Source organism: Nesoenas mayeri, assembly GCF_963082525.1.
Source record: "Nesoenas mayeri genome assembly, chromosome: 1".
In the NCBI taxonomy this organism is placed as follows: Eukaryota; Metazoa; Chordata; class Aves; order Columbiformes; family Columbidae; genus Nesoenas; species Nesoenas mayeri.
Genome location: NC_137541.1, coordinates 101,433,795 through 101,447,588, shown reverse-complemented (window position 1 = coordinate 101,447,588; position 13,794 = coordinate 101,433,795). Strand labels below are relative to the sequence as shown.

General features: G+C 38.8%; 1 protein-coding gene across 1 annotated transcript in view; it reads left to right on the top strand.

The window, feature by feature from the left end:
• ANOS1 (anosmin 1) overlaps positions 1-9,671 on the top strand; it is a gene marked incomplete at both ends in the record, with an annotated part of 134,887 nt that extends 125,216 nt beyond the window's left edge. Inside the window, 5 exons of the mRNA XM_080363923.1 lie at positions 2,273-2,367; positions 4,487-4,658; positions 5,900-6,120; positions 8,801-8,942; positions 9,613-9,671. Coding sequence (XP_080220049.1) covers positions 2,273-2,367; positions 4,487-4,658; positions 5,900-6,120; positions 8,801-8,942; positions 9,613-9,671 — 689 coding nt within the window. The remainder of the gene's footprint in view (positions 1-2,272; positions 2,368-4,486; positions 4,659-5,899; positions 6,121-8,800; positions 8,943-9,612) is intronic.
• Between the last annotated feature and the right edge of the window lie 4,123 nt (positions 9,672-13,794).

Below are 13,794 nucleotides of genomic sequence, written 5' to 3'. Positions count from 1 at the left end.
AGTAGAGGGGAAGGAGAACCTCTCTGGACCTACTAACCACCCCCCTTGTAATACACCCCAGGATGCCATTGGCCTTCCCAAACTTGCCGATAGTACACTCTATTCCCTCGTCCAAATCGTTAATGAATATATTGAATAATATTGGCCCCAGTACTGACCCCTGAGGCACTCCACTAGATACTGGCCTCCAACTAGACTCCGCACCATTGACTACCACTCTCTGGCTTCTCTCCTTAAGCCAGTTTGCAACCCACCTCTCTACTCTATTGTCTAGACCACACCTCCTCAACTTAGCTGTGAGGATGCTGTGGGAGACTGTGTCAAAGGCTTTACTGAAGTCAAGGTAGACCACATCCACCGCTCTGCCATCATCCATCCACCTTGTTACATTCTCATAAAAGGTGATGAGGTTGGTCAAGCATGACTTACCCTTGGTAAAGCCATGGTGACTGCCCCTAATAACCCTCTTATCCTTGATATGCCTTGAGATGGCACCAAGGATAAGCTGTTCCATTACTTTCCCAGGGACAGAGGTGATGCTGACCGGTCTATAATTACCCAGGTCCTCCTTCTTGCCCTTTTTGAAGACTGGAGTGACATTTGCTTTTCTCCAGTCCTCGGGCACCTCTCCCGTTTCCCAAGACTTGGCAAAGATGATGGAGAACAGTCCAGCAATGACCTCAGCCAGCTCCCTCAGCACCCGCGGATGCATCCCATCTGGACCCATGGATTTATGGATGTCCAGACTATTTAATTGCTCCCTAACCCAGTCCTCATTGACTAAAGCGAACTCCTCCATTGACCTGGCTTCATCCGGGGTCTCAGGGGTACAGGGCTCCCCAGGACAGCCTCCGGCAGAGTAAACAGAGATAAAGAAGGCATTCAGTAATTCTGCCTTCTCTGTATCTTCTGCCACCAGGGCACCCACCCCATTCATCAGTGGGCCTACATTGTCTCTGGTATTAGTTTTATCTGCTATGTATTTGAAAAAGTTCTTTTTGCAGTCCTTGACCCCTCTCGCCAGCTGTAATTCTAAGGAGGCCTTGGCTATCCTAGCTGCCTTCCTACATCCTCTAACAGCAGCCTTATATTCCTCCCCATTTCTTTATTTTTAAATGAGAGGGAACAATCACAAGGCAGCAAATTATTTCTTTACAGATTTTTTTTGGAAAAAAAAAAAAAAAGTACGTCCAGAGAAATCACACAAATATTTAGCATACATGTTGTTATGAAGATAGCTGCTGCAAAAAATCTATTTCAAGGAGCTTCTAATCAGTCTTTTTACCAGAATACTGTTCAAGCTAGTTTCAGACACTACTTATTTTCTCTTTAGTTAACAATCCTTCCCTTCTACATCCAAATTGCTCATAGCAGTCTAATGTCCGATCAGCCCTTAAGGCATCAAAGTTACTTGTTTTCCCTTCTGACACCCACAGTCAGGCACTTGGCATTAGTGCCTATGTCATACCAAGCTAATTAATAATAACAGATGTAATTTTGCACCTGCTGTATAATGATAGAGAACTAAATCCAGCAAAAATGACAGGATGTATGTGCACTACCTGGTGAGTTTTTCTTCTTTTGTCTAATTCTATATTGCCCTTTGGTTTGCTTGCTAATGCAATCAGTATTAGACAAGAAGCTAGAAGAGCTGGAAGTTGGTTGAAAGCTTTTACTATTGACACCGCGGCAAGTCTTGTCATTGCTTTAAGTGGGAGCAAACTCAAGCCTTTTGTATTACTCCTAAGAGTCAAGACTATAATTTTATTTGCATGGATACTGAACAGGTCTTATGATATATTCTGAAAGGAGAAAGCTCAGGGATTTACAGTCATTTTCACATGTCTTCAGGCACAGATTTCTCAGGCAGTGCCAGACAGCAGTATTGCATTGCTCTGACAACATAAGCAGTCACAGGCAGTTGGCACAAAGTCATTTGCAGGATGTTTAGAAGTAGCACCCTTGAGGGTTTTTTTAAATGCTTAATTTAAATGCTTGATTTTTTTTTAATGTAAGCAGTATATGCTTACAAATCTGAAAATGCAACTTCACTATTTCTGAAGTCATCTCCGTCATCTGATATGAGGTTTAAATTATGTGAGTGTAAAGTATTTTCTCCATTCTGTCAAAGGGTGCTTAGGAACACTTGAGGAACTACCAGCTCTACAATACTTAAAACTCCTTCTATTTTTATCCAGAGAAACCAGAAAAGTTGCAATGGTGAAAGCATAATTATAATGTATGTCTTTTCCTCTCTTTTTATGTCATTTAGATACCAGCGTAGATCAATTCCAAGTCCACTGGTTACTGGAGTCCTGTGCACACAATGACACCAAAGGACTTGGGAAAGTAACTGAGCTGACTTATGTAAGTCTCCATTCAGCCTTCTCCTTGACTTCGAATAACTTCTAAGCAGCAAGAGAAAGAATGGTTCTGTAGCATAATACAGTATGTTTTATATCATGTTTCATAGATAAGTAAGAATGTTTCTTTTTTATGTTCCTCTTCAGCAAAAGATAAAAATGAAGCATTTGGAGTGGTTTGGGGTTTCATATCATGTATTTTTTTTTGTCGGTGTTATTCAAAAAACAAGAGCAGGCAAACTTCTTAGCTATGTACTTATACATTTCTACAGCATATAGAATAGGAATCTTTATCTCTAATTAGCCCTGTAGGACTCTAGCACACTGCAGATAATGAAAAATAGCAATAGTCATTAATAAAATAGGTTTTCTTTTAGACAGGCAGGTGGGTTTCACAACCCTGAGGAGAGCAATAGAATGAGAAAGGACCATAGGTGAAAAATACTAGACACAGACATACTGAAAGCTGGACAGATATCAAAGAAGGAGAAAAGCTCTATGTAAGTCTATGTGAGCTCAAATAAAATTGTAGTGGCAGTTCTTCGTACTCAATTTGTTGGCAATCTAGTGTCATCCGTTTCTGTAACACGTTATTTGAACAACACAGTAATGTGATTGGTGCATCACAATTGATTTAGTGGGTTAGGGAGAATGGAAGAAATTGCAATTCACCTTTCCTTTTTCCCCCGACCTATACTACTGGATCAATTCAGCGAAGTAAATGGCATGTAAAAGTAGAGTAAATCAAAAGACATCATTTCTTATACAGAAGGCTGTTAACTTGTAAGAGTTACTGCCTCATAGAGTCGACAAAGCAAATGTTAGAGGTGAATAAAAAAAATGGTTGTGACATAATTTTATGATCAGTCCCAGTATTTCAAGTTATGCACATTGAAGACAGGAGAAAGTTAACACTTAAGAAGATTATTTCCACTAGATGTCAGGAAAGACTCTTTGTAGCTCTGCCCAAACGCATTGTGGGATTAGTTCATTTATTTCCTCTCAGTCATCTTATGGTAATTGGTCCAATCTACTTTGGGAAACTGTTTCTTTTGAGGAAGAAAATAATTACAAGCAAACAGAAGAAGGTTGATGCTACAAAAGGTTTGGTACTGGATATAAGTCAAGGTGGATAAAGGCCTTACGTTTCCAGTGTTGAGTATTTATGCCCTCTCACAATAAATAAAAGTACTCCTGTCACAGTTTTTAGCAGGAGTCAAGCCTTTTAGAGCACTCTCCCAGCAGGTGAAAGGCAAGGACTCAAGACCATTCTCAGCCATCAATAATGGTCTTCCAGATGAAGGTTAGACTAATCCAGTTTGGGATCAGAAAAAAGAGGGAATTATGCAGAAGAGCACTGGTAATTAGTGATTCTGAAGGGAAGTGCAGATCTAAAGGCAGTGAGAGACTTTTAACCTTAGCCATTAAGGTATTATTGGACATTTTCCTAGGCGGGGGTGGGGGAAAATCTCATGTGTGATTTGTGCAAAAGCTTTCAGGCTGTGATTTTCGAAAGCACTGTAGACAACATTAAGAATTTAGCAGGACACTTACATCTGTATAGTTTTCTTCTCTGGTCATTGTCTTTAAACAGATAATTGTGTTTTTTAGTTCATCCGTGGAGCTTTTCTTCCTAATAAGAAGGTATAAGTAGTTAATGTAATAAAGCAGAAAAAATGGAACCATAATGCCATGCTGGACTTTGAAAGCGCTTTTAAAAAGTTAGATGTAGATGAAGCCTGTCATTTGCAGCTTAACTCAGCTTTCTTACATTTATTTAATTCGATTCGCGTTTACATCCTCACATTGCTGCCCCCATTGCCATCATTACAGAGAGACTGTTCTAAATGTTAGGACTCAGTTGCTTTGATGCAGCGTGGTGAAGGAGCTCTGCAGAATTGAAGGATGTATCCAAATACCATGCCAATGTATTTTGCTACTGAGAATAATCATAACATAGGCAGCATTTGCTTTGTTCTCTGAGTAGCAGCCATGTCAGCATGTGTTAAGCATATCAGGAAAATATTTTATTGGAGAAAACTTTTCATCTTCTGCCCACCTTCTTTTTCTCTTTTTTTCTTTCTAGAGGTTTATTTGCAGCATGTGATCTGTTTGTTTTCTAGGAAAACTACATGATTCTGAAGGACCTGTCATTTTCATGCAAATACAAAGTAACAGTTTTGCCTGCAAAATCTAAAAGCCGTTTTAAGGCTGAGAGTATTTTCTTTGTTACCCCACCTTGCTCTGCATTTAAAGAAAAAAGCCACAAGCACATTAACTGTCCTGCTGAAGGAGGTAAGGCATGATCTGGAGAAACAGCCAAATAGATCAAATGCATTTATAGTCACCAAAATGGTCTTTAATAGCAATTCTAAAATGGGAAATGAAAGATTACAAACAAATAAAAATATGACTAATGCTTATGTGAAAAATCTGCTAAAATACAGAGCAGTGTAGATTTTGGATACCACATTACTGTTCTGTCAATTAGGTGATCATTTCAGTGGACTGTTTATAAACATATGATGACATTTGTTGTTACACAGTTATTTTTGTAAAGAGGAGCAGTTTGCCAGTTATATTTGTTATAATGACAGATGATAATCATAAACATAATTGCCCTGGCATGACCCATCTTCTGACTGTTCTGGTACTGGTGAAAGTTGCATTTTCAGTTTGACTTTTTTTTAGGTTAATTCTGCTCCCAAGTAAAGGCACTCTTATACCTTTTAGTGTTGCCCTGATGGTAGGTATAGCTGCAGGCTTATAGGAGATTGCAGAATGTTGGAGATACTGGCTGGTGAGGACCTCTGGGGTCAGCTAGGCCAGCCGCCTACTTGGAACAGGGCTGCTGTCAGCACTAGGTGAGGTCAGCCATGGCTTTGCACAGCCATGTCTGGAAATCTCTCTCTTCAGCTAGAGAGTGGCCCTTTCACTTTGAGTCCCTGCTGTCCCCAAGGGTACTCCTGTGCTTTGTGGGTCACCTCAGAGTCCTGCTGGCCGCCATTGCCACTTCCTGACTGCCCCTCCTGGCAGTTCCCAGCATTACAACCATATTCCTGGGAAACGGCAACTCAGTCGTGTTTCCCCTAATTGGAGTGTCCCTGTTAACTTGCACTACAGTTTTAGAGCATGAATTTTACCTTTTACCTGCATCATGGGGTTCTGTGCTCTCCTGTGGGTTTTCTTGTGGTCCCAAAATTGAAAAGCGGAGCTCAGGTGTTATGAAACAGAGCACCAGCATAATGGTTGCCAGTGAATGAGACACTTATGCCTTTACGTGCCATAGTCTTTACTTTCTGTCACCTACAGCTGACAGGATTTTATTTGAAGTTTAAATTTGGCACAAAATTCTCTTGGAATATATCAAAGGTAGGCTTTGGCTAACACTGCAAATGTGGTGGCAGAAAGCTGGCAGGATCCTGGGTAACACCAGAAAGAGAGCTCTGTCTGACCTTGATTTGTGGAACTAAATGAACGTTATTGAACGTTATCTCTCGAAGTTTAGCTTCTCTTTTTGCTTTCCGAATTTGTAGTGCCAGTTCTACCCAAAGTGTTGGCCAAACCCGAGAATCTCTCTGCGTCTTTCATTGTCCAGGAAGGTAACATCACTGGTCATTTTTCCTGGAAGATATCTAAGGCAGACCTTCACCAGCCCATGACAGGATTTCAAGTCACTTGGGCAGAAGTAACCACAGAGAGCCGGCAGAACAGCTTACCCAACAGCATCATTTCACAGTCGCAGATACTGCCAGCAGTAAGTTGTTTCGTACTTTTTTTTTTACTAGCAGCTTCATAATTCTGTGCGTATGTGGCCTATTTTTAATGTTTAGTGATGATGCAGATGTCACACATAGCGTTCTCTGGCTCTGCAGGCAAGTTGGAGGAGAAAGTGCTTAATTTTTCCTGCTTGCTGGAGAAACAGAACACAGCTACTCTTCCTGATGACACATCAAACATTTTAATGTTCACGATCATCAGATTAGCAACCACAATCTGAGAAGTGCCTGAAGGAAGGAAAAGATCATCTGTGTGACAATAGATAGTTTTTATTTTCTTTTTGTTTTCTTCATTTTGGTGGTTACTATAGCTTTGCTAATATTTTGTGTTCAAGTTGATGGATTTAAGAGAATTTTCTCTTCCTTTGAGTTACTCATTGCTTTAAGAAGAATAAAAATCACTTCCTGCTTTGCCAGTACTCAAGGTTTTCTGACAGATAAGTAATTTAAAGGAGAACTAGACTTCACTGTTTATTGCAAGTGTGAGAATTAACAATTTGAATTCTTCACCCGTTTTGCTTTAAGATAGCCTTTGGTATTTCAGTTCGTCCTCTGGCAGAGGCAAGTGAAGAGCACTTCATTCAGACTCTCTTGCCAGATCCACCAAAGTCAATAAAAAGGCTTAAGCAGCTGGCCATGATCCAAAGTCAGCTAACAACTGGGAGTATTGCCATTCACTTCAGGGAAGTCAATCAAGGAGATTCTGTCTAGAGCAGAGTTGGCTGAAAATCTTTTCTCAACATTCATTTCATCAAAGAATGTGTAAAATATTGTGTGGCATGTATCTTACATTGAATGCGTTTTCCATAAATCCAAGGCAAGGTTCTCGACATACTATCTTAATTCCTAACAGATTGGCATAAGCCCAGGGCACTCGTGTTTCCAAGCCTGTTATTCTGGGGGAGGGCAACAAAGTTGACCATGGATGCTCTGAAACTATGGGGCAAGCTACCATGCAGTGTGCGAAGCTATTTAGTTACAGCTTAATACAGACTTGATGTGATCTGCGCCAGTTCACTCAAAGCTTGACCCAGAGTCTGGAGCAGAAACACAGTGCAGATTCAGCCTTGGTCTCTTCAGCAAGTCATGTTGCAAGATTACCTGAAGTTGTTACACAGGCACAGACCTCTGGCTGCAAACAGCCACCTTAGCACAATAATAAGCAAAGTTACAGACCATGAGGTGTTACTTTTCCTTTCAGTTTTCATTTTTTTTTTAGGAACAGGCATATGTTTTGTTCAGAATTTCTGTTCCTTCTTTTAAGCTTTTGGTCCAGTTAGGTCTGAAAAAAAAAATATTTAAAACACTGCTTTTCATTGTGTTATGCTTTAATTTTTTTATCTTTGTTTTCCTTCTTTTTTCACTACCGTAGAGCCTGGAGAATCCTTTTATTTAATTGTCTGTCGCTATATATGTTTCTTCGTCTATTTGTGGCAAGAAAACTTTGGTTTGAGCTGAAACAGTATCTCCTACCTCTCAGAAACCACCACAATGTAGGGTATTTTATGGTGATGATCATTAACTCATTCTCGTTGGTGGCCTCTGATAAAAATTCAATATTTACACAATGGGGTCTGAAATCCCGAGGTCCTAACTGCTGTAGGAGCACATGAATGGGCAGGGTGAACGTATGAGTGCGATGTGTACTCACTCCTCTCTGGCTCCTACCAGCAATGTCTATTAACAGCAGCCTCATCTCGAATATGTGCTAATTTGGCAGTAAAATTACACATTTCCCCCCACCTTTTCTGTCTCTTTTCCCGTTTACTGTCAGCTCTGGCAGTAACAGCAAATTATCAGTTATCCCCACAGCCCACTTAGGTTCCCCCCCATGGCGCTGGGTGCAGTGCCAGCCAGCGCAATTGCCCTGCAAATAAATTCCTGGCTGGCCCAGCCTGTCAGGTCACAGGAGCAAATTGTGCCCGCACTGCCCTGCTGTGCCCTTCCCAGGACTGGTCCTTTTCAACTTGAAATAAGGTGAACTGGGGCTTTTGATTCCTTAATGCTCCTCCATCTTTAGTCAGATATATTGCCATTTGGAAGCTTTTATAAACTTACTCCGTAATTATTTTACATGGGCGTAAGTGACCACGCAAGGTATGGAGCAGTAAAAATTGAGGCCATCATGCCAAAAATGGGATTAAGAACAGAAGGGCAGATTCTCATGGCGTAATTGAGACAAATATGCCAAAATCTGTGTACCCACACTTCTTTTCACTAGCTGCAGCAGAGGGCCAGACCTGCAAATTGCCCTGAATTAATTTACCAATTAGTGGAATTCATGACAGGTCCAAAATAAAAACAAGTTATATAATGAACATTTGTTAAAAACAGTGACTAAGAAGTTGAAATTTTATTATTTTTCTAGTGATGAGCACATCATCCATTTTCAAGAACACTAAGGAACAACTTGGACCTTTTACACATGAAACCATAACATGGTGAAAATGTATGCTCAAAGACAGTGGCCAATAAAAAATCAAAACTAACCCTCTAAACAAAGTGACACACATTAAATGTTTTTAACAAAATTCTGAAGAAATAATTTGTGGATGCTGAGAGTGACAGAACTTGTTTAAACCACCGCTTCGTGTGGGTAGATCAGCTATGTTTTATTTTTAGATCTTCTGAGAATTAACTCAATTTATTTATCTTTAGGATCATTATGTACTCACCGTGCCAAATCTGAGGCCCTCAATGCTTTACCGCTTGGAAGTTCAAGTGCTGACGACTGGTGGGGAAGGACCAGCCACGATAAAATCATTCCGAACACCCGACCTTCCTCCATTTTCACCCCACAGTAAGTAGTATGCTGTTTTGACTTACGGTTACATGTTGCAGGAGTTAAGTCCTCCACATGTAAACAGTTAGCTTGAGCTTTATAGTCTTTATTGTTTCCAGTAGCATTCCATGAATTTAAGATGCTTGAAAATATTGGGGTTTTTCCCCCTATAACTGACCGTCAGCAATGATGGAAGCAAATGCAGTCTTTATCTCACTCAGTTTCTGTGGTCTGACATTTGCCACTCATTCCACCACAGCTCTTTGGCTTACGCCTGTAGCATCTGAGATTCAAAGATGGTCTGTTCTCCACGTATTACCTCATCCTGGGATTGCTCAGCTTTCGAGATTAGATTTTTCTGGGTGTGTTCAGTCCAGCATGGCTAAAGCCCGATCATATTTCTAAAGCAGCGCAGACTTCTTGATGACCATTTCAAGCATTTCATATGTTTCTGAAAAGCGTGGCATAGTGTTGCAGTGCTCAAACAGAAATATAAAGAATTAGTCCAAGATTCATCTGCTCGAATCCTTTTGTCACTAAAGTTGTCTGGACTGAACATGCACATAGTTGTCAGCACAGGCAGTTCACTTACAAGCTGATGGCCTCATGAAGACTTTTTAGTAGGAATAAATAATGGTGTTACATGTTCAGGTTTTGATATGTGCATATTTTCCTCTTCTTTGTTTAGGATCTCATCTGAAGCAACATCATCCACATCACTACAAGCCACCCCCAGAGAAATATTAGACTGTTTCCAGTGATTATACAAATAACTGAGAGAAAAACTGAGCTCCCAAATGGAGGCTAGAAAAAGGCACATCTGTAGGAGCAATGAACGTAGTTTTGCAGTGGAGGTTACCATCCCGTATGATCTGTACCTATGCCTCTGTAGTTTAGCCATGACAAATTGTATTTGCACCAAGACCACAATACAGTAAGTATGATTTCGATACCGCCATTATTCGACAAACTGAAGATCACACCCAACTCCACACCTGTGAGAAGATCAGAAGTGTGCTCATTATAATGTTTTTGTATTTCTGTGTTTAAAGTAGATTGAAATGGTGCAGTGTATACAGCTTTTTCTCTTAGTCACTTCAATGTTAATATTTGCAAGGTTGTCCTGAGATATATACATACTTTTGAACACTGTAGGCCATGTTTTCATCAGCAAGTTTAAATTATCTATTTTACTTAAAGCTCTGCCTGTCACCAGTTTAAACCCTAATGTATTTTACTATTAAAGAAGATATCCATATGTCTGAAATAAAGACATAAGTAAATAAATACCAGTAGCAGAAATTATAAAATAGTCAGTATTTAATAATTACAGTATCACCGCAGAGGAGAATGCTGATACATTTGTATCAACCATCCATTCTGAAATGGTGATATTTTAGCATGTACATCATCTGTTAGCGTAGTTAATAGCTTAAAAATATACGGGCTAGATGTACCATTGTAAAGAAACAACAGACAATTAATTGAATTGTTGAAAATCTATGGAAATTAATACAATTAATTTATAGGGCCTGGAAGAATTAATTTTAAAACCCCACTTATAATTTTTTGGAGTATAATATTTCAAGGTATACTAATATCTTGAAAAGAAGCACTGATTTTCTAGTTAAAAATCTGATAGTTAACATGAACATTTTAGAAAATCCAATTCTGAGGCACATTTATTATTCAAGTAGCTGTAGAGCTACTTTTTGGCTTAGGCTCTTGGTGCACATATCTCTTTTCCCTGTGGATCGTTTGAACAGAAGGTTGGATGTATTGGCTCCATGCTATTTTGCTTACAGAAAGAATGATGTGACAATATTCTGGCATCTGGAAAACATTGGCTTATAATTTATTTGAATGCATTCTTAAAATTTAGACAGAGGTTGCCCTTTTTTAACCATAAGGGAATTCATATTGCCTTATTGCGCAATATAAACTGTCTACAATAATTTGCTACACAAAGAGACATCCTTTGATAGTAAACAGAAACTGCTTGAATTTATTATGAGGAGGGTAGAAAGTATCTGACAATAAGCACCCCTACAAATACTCATAATCAGCTTCTAATGTTCAGAATATTCAAAGTGCTCCTGAACTTTTTGGCACCGTTTCCATTGCTCCCTGAACCATCACATCATGAGGCTAATGTACCTCGAGAGTCCAACTTGACAAGGTGGCCACTTTTCCTACCAGCAGATGCTACAGACTCACCTGTACTTCATATTTGCCTGGGATATTCAGTGAGAGGAGCTCAGACATTAGTGATATTTCCTTCTCTTGATGACAACCTGTTTTGTGGAAAAGCAAATATGAAGACAAAAAACACAAACCTGAAACTGAGGATCAGAGTTACGTTTATCAGAGTAGAGCATTCACAAAATATTACAATATAGTTTGTCTGTTTTGAAGTTTATAGCTTTTTGTTTCACATGGGTTGATACCACAGGGGGTGAAGGAAACTGAGTTATTTTCCCTGCATTTCTACCTTTGCTATTAAAGGGCTCTTTTTTCCATTCTGTTTCTACTTTGATTGTTGTCTTTTTTGATATGCTCTCAGTGACCAAGAACTTTTCCAGAAAGTTTCTATTGTTACATGGTTTGGGCCTTTAACAGCAGTTTTAAAAAATATTAAAGGCTATGGTGCTTTTAATTCCTTCCTCTATCATTCTGTCATCTCCTCTTTTCCAGAATACATGGGCAAATAAACAGATGAACTCTTCTTCGTAAAATCTTTAATATAAACGTTTCTTTTCAATTTGGCAGAAGGCCAGAGTCTCAGAGATTTTTGTCAGGACGGAAATGTTTTGTGTGTACAAGTCTTTAGAAAAAACCCAGAATTTGAATTGGACCAGTGTGCAGCACTACTTCAACATTTAGATTGCACAGGGCATAGGTGAGACTATAGAAGCTATCTCTCTGCTGTTTCTGAGAGTAGGAGTCAGTAGGATCAGGGAAAGTAATTACCTCAGGCTGCTCTGAAAGATTCTGTCCAAACCTCTCAATCACAGTGTATTCTAGTTATGCTGGAGCAAATCAGTAGTGACTTGATTAATGTTAATGAAATTATGTTTCATTCATAGTGACATGGTAAAGCATAGAACATGGATGCCGGTCTTTATTACAGTGATGCCAAAGCTGTCTTGGAGATAGATAAACTGGAAGTTAGCAGCCCTGAGTGATCATACCCTTAGAACTGGTTGCTGAAATCAATCAAAATAGTTACTGGTTACTGACAGAAGTCTCTTTGAAGCATCCAACTTTTAAAATTAGCAATGTACTTTCGAAAAGCATGGAGGGCTTTTCCCTTTCAAGTAGGTTCTGGCAATCAAAAAATAAGATTTTAAAGTAGAATTGTATTGAACAAGTGTATTATACAGGGTCCACTAAGATGTAAATTATTTTTCCTTCTACAAATCAGCTTGTCAACCCACCTTTCAAGTCACCCTCCAAATCAAAGACTAAATATACAAGTTTAATAAAGCTCATGCATGGATGTTAAATTCCCAACTATGAGTGATTTCCTGATTACTCTTTGAATTTAGTAGTACAGATTTGAAGTTGTTAGTGCCTAATTCATAAAGCCTTGTTTGCTGAATTGTACAGGGTATTGTCCTAATTTACTTGCCTACATCACGTTAAACATTTAATGCAGCAAAAGAGTTGTAATTCACTACTCAATTCACTAGTTAAAGATTTATTTTCTCTAATGATCTTGTGTAATACAGATTTAATATAGATATTGGGATGTTTTTAGATAATCTGCACCTTTACACTAACGTATGATTTGCTATGTACGATTCTGATGGATTTATCAGTTGACTTCAGGATGCTTTTTGTTTATCTCTTACAGGAGAATTATAAGATTATGGCATTTTTTTGCTAACTGCTTTGTGAAGTGATTTTTTTGTCATTGTTCATTGGTGATTTTTGTTTAAGAAGAAAATGGTTTGTTCTTGTTAAATTTTTTTTGACCATTTTTGAGTTGTTTATAAAGCAGGAGAAATTCAAATAAGATAGAGCTTGTGCTGTATCACCTTGAGTATTCATTAATAACATAGCACATAGACATAGAGATCTCATTTCTGAAATGCTGAACATCCTCAACTTAGTGGCTTCAGAAGGAGCTGAGGACGTGGTGTGGAAGTTCTAACACTGACATTAATGTTTTGCATGGTCACACAAGGTCAAAGGAATACTCATTGCTAATGCGAATGGGAATGTGCTGTTGATATTAGCAGAACTGTATAGAAACCTTAACAGTGAGTCAATTTATTCCACAATACTTTCATCTCCATGCTCCCAGCTGTAGGCAGGGAGAGTTTCAGATAAGCAGGCCCTGATTCAGGAAGGTCCGCAGAAGAGGAAACTTCCATATGCACAGACTCAGTGGGATGGAATAAACCTGTGCAGTTAAGAATGAGCTTTAGTGATATCTCAAATAAAGCATGGATGTCAAAATTTGCCTGAATGCTATCTCAAATCAGGGCCTTATAGGATAAAGTGTGGGATACAGACAGTTCTAAATTCTGTGTACAACACCATATATTTTTTAATTTTTGTCTTGTGTATATGTAAATGTAGTTGTGATATTGACTTATTTATTAATTCATTTTCTTATACTATGTGCCAAGTATATTCCTACCCTTTTTGAGCAGTACCTGTGAACATCAATTACTAAAAATATTGTTATGCAAACTTGTGCATTGTAACCGGGAATATGATGCTAATAAGCTGTTGCATGTAGTTTAAAATAATGAAGAAAACCCTTTATTTAAAAAATGTAAATGAATATCTGCAGATGTTGATGACTATATAAGGTTTTGCATGCCAAAACTCATTGTTCAGTTGTGGGCATGAAATGTAA